Source organism: Pseudorca crassidens, chromosome 4 (assembly GCF_039906515.1).
Source record: "Pseudorca crassidens isolate mPseCra1 chromosome 4, mPseCra1.hap1, whole genome shotgun sequence".
Classification (NCBI taxonomy): Eukaryota; Metazoa; Chordata; class Mammalia; order Artiodactyla; family Delphinidae; genus Pseudorca; species Pseudorca crassidens.
The window spans coordinates 152,251,444-152,265,327 of record NC_090299.1 but is presented as its reverse complement, the minus strand read 5'-3'; the positions used below and the strand labels follow the sequence as shown (position 1 = coordinate 152,265,327).

The 13,884-nt window shown below is 38.7% G+C and overlaps 1 protein-coding gene across 7 annotated transcripts in view; it reads left to right on the top strand.

The window, feature by feature from the left end:
• Positions 1-13,590, top strand: part of TMEM144 (transmembrane protein 144) — a 49,932-nt gene extending 36,342 nt beyond the window's left edge. For 6 of the 7 annotated variants that reach the window (XM_067737078.1, XM_067737082.1, XM_067737083.1 and 3 more), the window contains 3 exons: positions 555-652; positions 5,061-5,114; positions 10,591-13,590. In XM_067737078.1, coding sequence (XP_067593179.1) covers positions 555-652; positions 5,061-5,114; positions 10,591-10,674 — 236 coding nt within the window. In that variant the 3' untranslated portion in view covers positions 10,675-13,590. Of the gene's footprint in view, positions 1-554; positions 653-5,060; positions 5,115-9,635; positions 9,707-10,590 lie in introns of all 7 variants that reach the window. The other variant, XM_067737081.1, reaches the window with a different exon arrangement.
• Positions 13,591-13,884: the final 294 nt, after the last annotated feature.

Below are 13,884 nucleotides of genomic sequence, written 5' to 3'. Positions count from 1 at the left end.
AGAACAAACTAAAGCATATGTCAGAGATTCACTTTGAGTGCCTAATTCATTGAAGACAAAGTGTGCCACGGTACCACTATACCATTTTAGAAAATGGTAAATATTTACTGAATGCCTAGCTAAAGTATCAAAACTTTTAGCTGCTATTTTTATTCAAATTCTAGGAGTCTTTTTCCCCTTAGCTAAGCATCATTCTGAATTTCACAGATTCTTATGGTCATGGTTTAGAGTAAATGGTGTTTGCAGAATATGTTCAGACCCAGTGTCTTCCCTGGGTCCCCCTCCACTACCCAATCTTTACCTCAACTACTATTTTGGGTACTTGATTTCATGTCAATAAGGTAAAAGGTGATCTTTATACCCACAGCAGTCAAGAAAAGAGAAATCATTTGGTTTCCAAAATGGTCCCAAAACATGGCTAAAAAACCCATGTTGGCCGTCAGTGTTGATAGGAGTGTGTTGATCTGAGCACTTTAACATTCCCGCTCTACCTGGAGTGTGGATTTTTCAGGAGGGGAGGTGGTTGGTAAACGTGTGGTGTGTGTGTGTTTCAGGATTCCTGTCTGGAATACTCTGGGCCATTGCTACCTGCTGTTGGTTCGTAGCGAACCACTCCCTCAGCGCTGTGGTCAGTTTTCCAATCATCACTGCTGTAAGTAGCTGAACTGCTTTTCCAAATTTTTGTTTTTCAAACGTAAATCTCATTTTTCTCAAGCATTCTTAGTGAATCACTGAAGCCTGTCATGGAGTTTAATTTTTCAGGAGTATAATTAGTATAACAGATTCATGTAGATAAACTGATACCCTCTAATCTCATGTCCTTGATCTCTAAGGGAATATTGCTAACCTCATTTTAGCAGGTTTGTTAATCTTTGATAACCTTGCAGTTTTTATTCGGACGTTTTACCTAATTTCGTTTGGGATACATTGTAATTTGCTACTGATAACAATATTCATCTCTATATAACAGTTTATAGATGTAAAAAATGCTTTTGTGTGTATTATCACACTTGAATCTCATGACAGCCGTGTGAGACAGAAAGTATTTCGGCCCCTGTTCATAGGGCCCGTCAATATTTTAAGGAAGGCTTTCAGAAAGTGCTGAAGCAAAGTATTGTCTCTGGATGGTAGCATTTATCATGCATTCGTAATGCAGTTTGCTTCATCTGATGTTTTTAGGTGCCAATCATGTAGCACATAGGTAACAGAAAAACAAAAATGTTTCTTTTGACATAGGCAGGACAGGTATTGTCAGGCTTGCGCCCATTTTGAAGATGAGAAAATTGAGGCAATAGCTGACAGGGTCGTCTGAAAGAACATGGCTACGTGGACATCTCAGGGTTTCTCAGGGGAGAGTTTCTTGCATGCAGGACTACATTTTGCCTTTAGTATAGAATCCAATTTAGAATGTTTCAGGTTCCTTATGGTACTAGGACCGAGACACACACACACACACACACACACACACACACACACGAATTAATTGCTTTAACGTTGAGCTCTTATTTCTACTCTAGTATCTTAGATTGTTAAGTTGTTTACCTGCCTCCCTGCTTCCTAAATCATCATCATAAACAAAATTTGCCTAAAACATTTTAGCAGCACACCTGTGCAAGCCTACAAAACTGATATTTTCAAACACGTCGTCTGGTCTAAAATACAATTCCATAAAAGTTTGAAACATCCTTAAATTTTAATTTAAATTCTGGGTTTCAAACAGCATATTTTGACAGTTCTGTGTTCATAAAATTGTTGGCTTTATTTTTTATTTGAATTTAGTGGTAAACTAAAGTGAACTATTTTAATAGGTTAGGTTTTTTTTAATTTAAAGGGCTCACATTTTGACATTCTTAATTTCTATTGCGGGAAAATGTTATCAACATTGAGCAAGTTATAAGGAATATATATATATATATATTTTTTTTTTTTTTTTTTTTTTTTGCGGTACGCGGGCCTCTCACCGTTCTGGCCTCTCCCGTTGCGCAGCACAGGCTCCGGACGCGCAGGCTCAGCCGCCGTGGCTCACGGGCCCAGCAGCTCCGCGGCATGTGGGATCTTCCCAGACCGGGGCACGAACCTGCGTCCTCTGCATCGGCAGGCGGACTCTCAACCACTGTGCCACCAGGGAAGCCCTATGAGGAATATTTTTAAGTTTAAGTCCTCATCATTGGAATGGCGAAAGACCCAAATTTTTTCACAGAAAGGGTTTGTTTCTCATTATTTCAAAGATATTTAATGCTAGAAGTGACCATATAACAGGAAAATGTAATGGGCAATGGGATACATCACTTACCAGTGAAATGCTTAAAAGTAAATTTGTAGAGCAAAGTATACAGTATGATATGCACCTCGACTAGGGATGCAAATGTTATTTGACAGTCATATCCCACTACATAAGGAGGAATGACACATTAAAATAGATGCAGTCATTAATCACATCAAATTTAAGCAACTTTTTGTATAAAATACACAGATAGAATTAAGCCACACAAGACAAACAGAAATACAAATAGAAAATGAAAACTATGATACAAGTGAGAAAGTCAGCAAATAACACAGAGAGTAAATAGTTATGTGATTAAACACTGTTTTACTTTTGCTTGCAAAAGGGAGTGAGACAATGTGATAACTAATTCTTTTTAACTGGTAACATTATTTCCTCAGAAAAGACCAGTTATTTTCTAACACTAATATTTTGTTCGCTTTTGTTTTTTAAACACTAAATTCTTAATAGAATTTATCCTATGGAGCCTTATACAGGGGACGTGGAACAATAATAAATAATATTCTTCACAAAAATTTTATAGTAGATAGAGATATGGTTTTCCTCCTCCTGTTTCTTGTATTAAGTTATGGTAAAGACTTCGCACAAGACAGTAAAGCCCAATTCAGTGGAAATAAATGGCTACGGCAGGTGGGGTGTAGGCAAAGGGCCAGTGGAAGTGGTCACTGTGGCATTTGGAGACTCGCCCATCAGAAGCGTGATTCTCAAACACTGTGATGAAAGCAGGCGTCTCACCCACCACGTGTGGCTTCCTCTAGCCCCTGAGGATTGTTTCCAGGAGGGACAGGTGTTTCCGGGAGGTGAGGGCCTAGGTCTTTATTGCTACTGGGCTCTTGCTTGGTTTCACTGTCATTAGTTCAAAGACAGCCTTATCTGTATGCAGAAAAGATTCGGCCCTGCCCTTCAGGATCTTACCTTCTTCTTCATTTTATTTTCATGGTAGAGCTAGACTGGTTTTAATTTTAACTTTTTTTGCTGGAAAATTTCAAAGATACCCATCACCCAGCTTTAACAATTCTGAATACGGTCAGTCTTGTTTCATCAAGAGTGCATTTTTCAAGTCCCAGCAGCATACCCTTTTACCCTAGGACATGTATTTCCATTCTTAGGACCCATTGGTGACTAGACTGAGAGTTCCTTGAAAGCAGCATCTACATTGTTTATTGGCAAATATTCCATTAAAAAGAAAAAAAGAAAAGGAAAAGAGAAAGGAAGGAGAACAGCCCACGTAGCAGGACAGCAGGCTGGGTACCTGTGGTCCCGGTCTTCCTCAAGGAATTGAACGGCCGAATCAGCTTCTCAGGAAGGTGGAGCCTCTCCAGATGGCTCACGCTCACCTTCTTTTCCAAGGCTGACTTATAAATGTGTAATTTGTACTCGTTTACGATAGAAAACTACGCAATCCCAGTGCCAGGACAGCTGTGACTCTTATTTAAGATGCCCTTCTCCGTTGACCGTCCTTTGCCAAACCAGGGTCCACGCACACTTAGACTTCTGCTTGGTACCTCTTGGTATTGTCTTCTCCCACGTACTCTGAAGGGATTAAAGAGGATAAAATTATTGAGTGACTGTCATGACAGCATTAATATTTACACCCTATTCTATCATTTCCTCCCATCCTGCCCCAGGTCACTATGAATCTGCGAAAGGGCCCAGGTGCTTCTTGTTCGGTTTGGATTTTGAGGCTTAGGACCATACGTCATTGGTAGAAGACAGTTCCTTTGACCTATTTCTCTGGCTCTTTTGATCTTGACTTTTCCAGATCCCAATAAGCAGAGAGTAGTGTGTTCCTATTGCTTTGCTCACCTGCCAGGAGTGGAGTCCAGCTTTGCTGAACCAGTCATGTAGACAGTTGGGGAGTGGTGGAGGGGAAAACAGGCTGGAATTGTTTATTTGAAACTCTTCCAGAGCGTGTGCAGGGTTTGAAAAGGAATCGTCAAAATGCTGATACAGTACACCTTCTACACAAAGACTGCAATTAATCTAAATTCCAATGTTTTCCTTTCTCAGTGAAAAAAATTAATAAACTTTAATAGCTTCAAGTTTTCAGCTATTTCAGTTTTCAGAATCTTCCTTTTTCCATCTCATTTCTTCTCTTTTGTGCTGTATTATCTCATTCCTGTCTTTGTCTCCTGCTCACTAACCTGTTGTTTATTTTTCCTTACACAGTTTTCCCATCTTCCCATAATACTATCTGCAGCAATCACTAGAGCATAATGTGAGACATAGCTGATTACTGTGCAGTAATATCAGCTAAAGAGAACCTTAAAGTCCATGCTGCTCCCATATGCACATTATTTTTCAGGTCCAAAAGAACACACTAAAATTTCTTTAGTTACGATATTATCTAATGCCAAAGGAAGTTATAAGTTTATTCATACACGTTTTCCTCTTAAGCCCATTTCTAGAATCCTAAGGAACTAGTTCACTAGAAAAAATAAACTATTTGCTTATTAAAATATTTTATTATAAATCACATTAAAGAAACACATTGTATGGCATAAAATATTATAGCATCATCAAAATAATAAAAATGAAAACCATAGAGAAAAAAAAGGAAAAAAGTCTTCATTTTTTCACCTAACGCTACTTAGTTTAACTCAATGGTGAACTCAGACTGAGATTATGAAATTTTTTCCTGACAATATTGTTATATTTTTACAATAGAAGTTTATTTGAGGAAAGTGTCAGATCAGCTCTCCACCTTACTGTATTTGTGTAGAGTACAGTCACAGAAAAATAACCAATTTAAATAAAGTTCTTATTTTTTTTTAAGGGTCCAGGATTTATAGCTGCAATGTGGGGTGTCTTCATGTTTAAGGAAATACAGGTATGTACACGAAAGGTGCAGGTCCAGTTGAGAAGGGTATTTAATACTATGTGTTATTTTCTGAAAATTGCATGCAACATGAATGAATTTGACAGGTCAGATGTTCAAAGTGCTATCATCTCTAACTAGGAAAGAAGATATTAATGATGTGACAATTATTATGAACATGTTTTTCTCCACCCCAACTTCAGGGAAAAATGCTTTAGTTGACTTTATTTTCCTGTAAGACATTTTGGTTAAATAATCCAATAAAATATGATAGAGGGGAAATTTTATCTATTGTAAAATATGGTAGATAAACAAGATGAAATATTTTTTATCCCAAAGATTAAAATATCCCTGAGGCAAATGGAATTTGGGAATAGATTTTCTGTTGGCTCTCATGCCTCCCAAGGTCTTCCATATCCAACCACAAGCTTTACAGGAAAACAGTGTGGTAACAGGTGACAACTACCTCTTCCCTCGAGTGTAAATGGTGCTGACATTTTTTTTTTTTTTTAATTTATTTGGCTGTGCTGGGTCTTTGCTGCTGTACGCAGGCTTTCTCTAGTTGTGGCAAGCGGGGGCTACTCTTCGTTGTGGTGCGTGGGCTTCTCATTGTGGTGGCTTCTTTTGTTGTGGAGCACAGGCTCTAGGTGCACAGGCTTCAGTAGTTGTGGAACGGGAGCTCAGTAGTTGTGGCGCATGGGCTTAGTTGCTCCGTGGCATGTGGGATCTTCCTGGACCAGGGCTTGAACCCATGTCCCCCGCACTGGCAGGTGGATTCCTAACCATTGCACCAACAGGGAAGCCCCCAATGGTGTGGACTTAAAATTGCATTTATCAAATAGTTCTAGGATGTGTGTGTGTATTCTCATTAAAAATTGTTTTAGGATTTTTCCCCTTTACCTTTATTTGTGGAAAAAGTCTTCAGTTGAGCAATCTATCTGAATAGTATTTTGTAATAGTTTTTACTAAAAAAATATATAAACTAGAGACACTGTCAAGGCATCATAGATATAATACTTTTTGTCTTAATAAGCAGCAAATAATTCCTATTTCTAAGAAGATCTGATGTTGCTAATCTCTGGGAGCCATAAAGTGAACATGTCACTGGATAATTCTTAAAATGATTATTCAGCTTTACATTTAAAACATCATTTCATTCATTCCAAATGAAATGTTTTGACTTAGAAAGCCATAAGATGTTAATACAAGTAAGATTTTCAGATTGAAGAAGTAACAAATTTGTTTAGAAGGTATTTGGATCATGGTTTTAATTTTTGTGTTTTTAAATTTACAAGACAATTTAAAACATTTATAGACCCATAAGTTACTTTTGTGCACATGGTTCTTACTTATTTTAGTTAGGGTTGCTTTCCACAGAAAGTAATTCTATGCCTAAGGCATGCTGTAAATCTCTTTGCAAATATTTCATCTGCCTCGTGAAGGATAACGATTTCTATAGAATTGGGTATTATCCAGCATAACACTCTGAAGCCTTAGAAAAGAACAAGTAAGTAACCATAGCTTATTTACAACTATAGATATAAATAAGCACAAACTAAGAATAGATTTATCATGAAGCATTTAAAAATTATTTTAGTCATTACCACAGTAATAATGATACTGAATTTAAAGTCTTCTTCCCTAGATACAAGAACTCCCTTGAGAGAGAGAATCCCTAACCATTGGGCCTCGTGTTAATTCTTCAGAGTCCTCTAAAAAGACACTAAGCACATTCAAAGAAATGTTTTTTTAAGACACCTCTTAAAAAATCAGCTCAGGCCAAATAGAGGAGGAACTTTTAAAAATGATAAAACATGAGCAAGTAGGGTTTAATTCAGGAATGCGAGGATGGTTCATAATATGCAAGTTAATTAATGTAATTTATTATACTATTAAACAGAAAGAAACTCTGTGACAATATATATTCAAAAGGCACTTACTAAAATTAAAAACCAGTTTTTAATTAAGAAAACAACCTCTTACAATAGTAGAAACCTCTTACAAATAGGAGGAAGCTTTAGTTGATACAAGATGTCTATCAAAAAACAATAGCAAATATGTAACTAAGGTGAAACATAAGAGTTCTCTGTCAATTCTATCTCAATAGAACTGAAAAAAATAAGAGTTCTCTGTAAGTTGGAAGTCATAGATTCTCCATCATTGCTATTATTCAGTATTTTCTGGAGATCCTGGCCAGTGTGATAAGATAAAATTAAGAAATAAGAGGACTAGATAGAGGAGAGAAAATTGTCATTTGCATATAACATTCTCTTCTTTAAAAATTTAAGAGTATCAGCTGAAAATCTTGAGACCCAATAAGATCATTTACTAAGGCACTGAAATATAGGATAAATATTCAATCAATAGCTTTCCAATATGTCACCAAGAACCAATTAAAAAGAGGAAAATAAATGCTATTAATACCTACAAAAAATTATAAAAATAAAAGAAAATAATTAACAAGAAACGTGCTGGATTTATAAAATCTTTTCCTCTACTGCAGAAGTTTACTACAAAACATAAAAGACTATCAGAGCAAATAGGAGACTCATATGTCCCTGATGGGACGGCTCACTGTGGTTTAGGCAGCACCCCCAATTACATTCAGTGTAATTCAGATAAAATCCCAGTGTGTTTGATCTGCAGATTTGAGAGTGAGTGCAAAAGTTTGGCCAAGTATGTAAGTAAAAATAGAGAGAGGGCAAAGCTGAAAGCACAGCGAGTTTTGCTGACCTCTTAACTCTAGTTTAAAAAGCCTTACAAATCTGTCTACAAACAGAACTTAAGGTGTGTCCAGCGATACTTGTTCAATGCAGATACTGAGTTGCCTCTTGACAGCAACTTTAAAGGAAAGTTTTAAATACTTCCCATGCCAACGAGTTTAACAAAGAGTTATCAACTAGACAGTGATACCAAAATCCTATCTGAATTTTTAAAATTATTTTTCTTAAAAAGAAGATAAAACCGTAGAGCAAAACAAAACCAAGACGGTTACCTTTATGACTCATAGGTCCTATCAGCTATGTCTTGAAGCAGTCCTCAAAGACACGTATTTAAAAGTCTACAGCCTGGAGCAATAAGGACTTAATGGGAGATCCAAGCCCTTTTTGAGTGAAAGAGTTTAACGATTTTATTTCATTTTAATGACATCAGTGCTCTGTTTGTCCGCTTTGCCCTTGAGACCTTCTTTTATATCTGATATCTGTTCTTCTTTGGGAAGTTTGTTTTAGAATCTTATATTTAGCTATTGTAAACTAGACAGACATCATATTTTTAGCAACACATTTTAGTCAGTGTGTCCACAGAAATCCCAATGTAGGGGATTGTTACCACAGCAATTTACAGGTCCATAGCAACGCCCAGATAAAGAATGAGATGATTTGTCATTTTAGTAGCTGTCTCAGAAATCCAAGTTAAACACTTTTCTTTGCTTCGGGAAGGAATGTTAGCATGATCTTTCTAAGAGTCAACATTCACCTTTGACAAAGGAAAACTATTTTGCCCAAATATAATCAGTCTTTTTATCTAGGACACTAGGCAGTTTGGACAGATTCTTAACCTTAAAAGGGAAAAAATTTTACCCCCTAAGGACATTGTTCTTCTGTCTACATAGACAATAAAATAGAGAGCTTATGAGGTGTTCACATAATTAGGTGGTAAAGTGCTGATAAGTGAGGCCCCATATATTGTTCTTTATTTCAGTGATTGCATCAATTGGCTAATTTACAAAGCACATTTGGAAATTGCCCGAGTGTATTGATTCTTTGAACAAATATTTATTGAGCGCCCACTCTGCACCAATACTGGCATCTAGGCAAAGGCTGCAATCTTTAAGACTAAGAAAAAGATGTCAGGGACCCTTAACGCCTTCGTGCAGGAGTGTGTGTGTGTGTGTGTGTGTGTGTGTGTGTGTGTGTAAATAGGCTGCCCTGTGCCTGGCGAGGATTTGTGCTGTCTTTCACTTGTAGAGCTTGAATTAGAGTGACTTCTGGTAGGGTTGGTGCTGACAGTGAATCAGGTAATTCAACCAGCCCAACCCAACTTGCAAAGACCACTGTGGTCATCAAACAGACGCAAAATCACCCACTTTAACCCAACTGTTTATTAAGATGAAAAAAAAGGGGATATACCTTTTTGACTATATATTAATTGTCATTAATCTTAAAAAAAAGCTGGTAATAGTATCATATGATTTGACTATCAGATCTCAGTGTAATTGAGACCCTATATTACTTGCCTCAGAGTATTGGGTCTATATTTAAAGAGCTATATAGACAGCCTGGCAATCATTCAGAAGGAGACATCCAGGACCGTGCGGGAGCTTGAAACCGTTCCATTTGAAAGATAGTCAAAGGAGCTAAAATACTGACCAGGGAAAAAGATGCTTCAGGGATAAAAGACATTTATTTTTCAATGTTTGAGGGTTTATCTTGTGGAAGAGAGATTAGAATTGATCTATCCGTACCCCTAGAGATTGGACTTATGAGAAATACAATATTTCTACTGCGCACAAGACGGTATTTCTTTGTTAAGGTACAGAGGGACTGGCTGCAGTGGGAAGTGGTCCTCCGTGCTTCCATCTTTAAGACAACATAGCTGGGCGAGTAAGCTCCATCTCTGTTTTTCCCTTGCCCTTTAGACTGGTCTCTGTCTCTCCGTCTTCACTGCATTGTTTCCGCCCAGGAGAACTGCAATCACCTTCTCATTGGTCCCCTTGCATCCCTCCTGGCTCCCTCCAATCTGTTCACCATCTGCAAAAGCATGGGCTTTACAAAATGCAAATCCCATCTTTTCGCCACACCCAGCTCTGCCCATTCCTCCGATGTTTTCCCACTGCTTGGAAAAATAAAACCAAAAGTAGAGCATGGCCTCTGAGATGCCTGTGTGCTCAGGCCCATAGCTTCCAACCTCATCGAGCTCCACCTAACTCACGGCTGTAGCCTCTTGGACCTTCTCTTAATCCCTGGCGAGTACCATGTTTCTCTTGCAGCAGAGCTCTAAACACACATTCCTTCCACCCAGGATCTCCACCAGCTGCCCTCCTTCCCTATTCAGTTCATTGATACTTAGAAGCTCAACTCAACCTCAAACCTCCCACCTTAAGATTCCTTGGTAACACACAAACAGCCTTGGGCGTTTGCTTATTAGCCTCTCTCTGTCTTTTAACAAGCCTTTCTGTAATGATTTTATTCATTTCTGTCTCCCATATTATGTGAGTAACTGAATAGGGGCACGTTTTTGTTCACCGTTTTAACCCCAGCAAGTGTGGATGCATAGTGGGAGCGCACATGTGTTTACTGAACGGTTAAAGGATGGAGGATCTGTGGGGTTTCCAGAGAGTCAGGAAGATCAGGCAGAGGGGGTAGCAAAAAACATACAGGAGGTAGACCAGATGGTTACTAAGGTCCACAGCAATGTTGAGAGTCTGTGCTTTTTGCATATTTGGTTCAGGTTTTCTTAATGACAGTTATTCATTTTTATTACTTAGGGTCGACAAAACTACCTGCTGATGATACTTGCATTTTGCGTCATCTTGGCTGGAGCCTTATGCACAGCTTTTTCTAAAATCTAACAACCACAAGGCCAGCAGATGGCAGCAGTGCTTGAGAACACATCTCTCCTGGACACAGAGACTGTGCTGAGAACAAGGTTCATGTTCATACAGCAAATGGATCTCCAACCATCCCGGATTAGGGTAAATGATATTTTCCCCCCACAAATGTGAGAATGAAGGAAAACACTTTCAGTCGAGCATAAAAATGAGAAATTCTTCTAATGAACTATTTATGAAGCATTACATCCAAGGATGCTGCTTTAACGACAATATGTACTTACTGGTGCATAATCTAGAAAACCGTGTGGATTTCGTATACAAAGAACTTGGTACATGTCCAAATTTCCAACATATGAACCTCATTAGTGAAGAGAGGCATAAAAATATTTGGGAAGGAGTGGGAAGAAGACTTATAGTGGAATTAGAATCCAAAGATATCTGGGGCCTTTGCGAGAAAAAGTAAATGTCAGAGTTGGTAACAGAATGTGAAAAGGGCCATTTCATTATTTTTAGCCCAGACTTATTTTAACCTCAAATGAATGTTGCCCAGTTCTCCATCACCCACCTGACTTAGCTCAAAGTGCCTTTTGATTATCTCCAGATAAAATCCATCCTCAGAGAACAAAAACTTCCACCGTTGAGAATGTGTGTAACACATATACATACATAAACAAGTACACACATGAATACACATGCATATATGTATGTACTACTCCAAATTGGGGGGAGATTCTAGAATTGGTGAAGTGAGAGTCTAGCTTATGGGAGTGAGAATTTTAAGGGACCAACACACTCCTTTAGATGTACAATTTAATTTTTTTTTCTGAAATATACTTTTCTAAAATCCCTCTTGTAACCGGTGGTTTTCTTCCTGTTTTAACTGGTGGTTTCCACCAGGTAAAAGAAAATCACAGAAAATGACAGTGTTCTTTAAGAAAACTGAAATGGAACTGCTAGTACAATGTTTATCACCGTGGTTCCCAAACTGTCAAAATAGTCGAATTAAAAAACCTGGAAGAGGGCTACCCTGGTGGCGCAGTGGTTGAGAGTCCGCCTGCCGATGCAGGGGACACGGGTTCGTGCCTCGGTCCGGGAAGATCCCATGTGCCGCGGAGCGGCTGGGCCCGTGAGCCATGGCCGCTGAGCCTGCGCGTCCGGAGCCTGTGCTCCACAACGGGAGAAGCCACAACAGTGAGAGGCCCGCGTACCACAAAAAAAAAAAAAACCTGGAAGAGTGCTGTGTCAATTTCACCCACTCCCTCTCCTAGAAGCACTTTACTTTGTTGCTAGGACAGGCAGAAGGTGTGTGACTCCCTAGCTAATCTGTATGGGTTCAAATCCCGCCTCTGCTTCATCTTAATTGTGTGACTTTGGATAAAGGTCCTGCACCCCCTGTATCAGATTCCCCATCTGTAAACTGGAGATAAGGGTAACATCCATCTCACATGGTTACTGGGATGTTCAAATTAGTGAAAATCTGTGAAGTATTTTCATGAGTGTCTGGTGCTTGGCAAATATATAATTCTTTTTTTTTAATTCACTTTTGGCCGCACTGGGTCTTCGCTGCTGCGCGGGCTTTTCTCTAGTTGCGGCAAGCGGGGGCTACTATTCATTGCGGTGCACAGGCTTCTTATTGCGGTGGCTTCTCTTGTTGCGGAGCACAGGCTCTAGGCACGCGGGCTCAGTAGCTGTGGCTCGCGGGCTCTAGAGCGAGGGCTCAGTAGTTGTGGCACACGGGCTTAGTTGCTCCGCGGCATGTGGGATCTTCCTGGGCCAGGGCTTGAACCCGTGTCCCCTGCACTGGCAGGCAGATTCCTAACCACTGTGCCACCAGGGAAGTCCCTCTAATTCTTAGCTATTGTCATATGTCTTGTTTGAGAAAGAAAGCCTGTGTCTGTAGATTGGAGAATACTTTGTAAGAGCTACTCCTCTCACCACCATCCACACTCAAACAACTCCTTATGCCTCTCTAAGAGCTCAATTTAAAAATGATCCTGGAGTCCCTGTTTAATTGTTGAAATGTGAATATAAATAAATATTTGATTGTAACATCTTCCAAAAATTCATTTTAACCTAAAGTGTTGATATCTTTGAATCAACTGACATGATACGAAGCTATTTTTCTTGTTTAAATATATTTTAAAATTTTATATTAATGGCATTGAATTATTCTTTAGCTGAGGTTGCCAGTTTGTATGCAAAATTTTAAATGTGAAGTAAAGCAATTGCAGAGGAAAAATGAAAAAAAAAAAAATCTTATTACCACTCCACAGTTTCTGCTACCAGATAGTGCCTATAATGTTAGGACAGTAGTGTGGGAGAGAACAAGCTTTTTCAAAATGCTTACCAAACAAACAACTTTTTATGTAGAGGTTAGTCTAAATGGGCAATTTCCAAATCTCCATTCCCTTCGCTTACCTTAGGAAGTTAATGCCCACGGTTCTTAAAGTTTGGGGGTTTCCTTTTTCCTTGTCTAGTGTGGTCAGATTCTTGTGTATGCATTCCTTGTGGCTTGGCTCTCTGTCTCTGCGTTCAGAGGGCAGTACCTTAGGAGGGCATAGCCCCCAATGAAGCTGGCTTCCAGATTGTGGTAATTTTCTACTATCAGAAGAAAAATGCCTGATTACCAAAAATCCCTAACGAGTTTTAAAGAATTAATAGTACAGACTTTCCCCTGAGCTACCAAACCTCCTTTTAGTCCTGTTATACTGATTTATTTGTGCTTATAGAGTTGCTACCTACTAGCCTTGCATGTATCACTATTGGGAGAGCTTCTGAAAAACACATTGAGTCAAAAAAGGTGAGTTGTAGAGATGTGTGCACGGTGTGATACCATTTAAATAAATTTTTAAAAATCAAAGAACTATGTACATTTTCTGTGAATCCATATGTATGCAACATATTAGAAAAACGTATGTACCGAACTCATAATAGTGAGAATAAAATGGTGACACTAGGTCAAGGTGACCTTGAGCATTACCTGTAATACTCTAATTTTTATGGCAATGAATTCATCTATGTGTTCTTTAATATGTGTCAAAGAATCAACGGCAGAAAATCTCAGAAGCATATGTCTAAATGTTAAAGTAATTCAAACTAGGTACTGTTTAAAATATCAAAGCAAGAATACACACACACGAACACACAAACTAAAAACACAAAGATCAGGACAAAACTGGGAAATTTTCCAGTGTGGGAGTCCCACCTCCTAAAGGTGGAAGCCAGAAA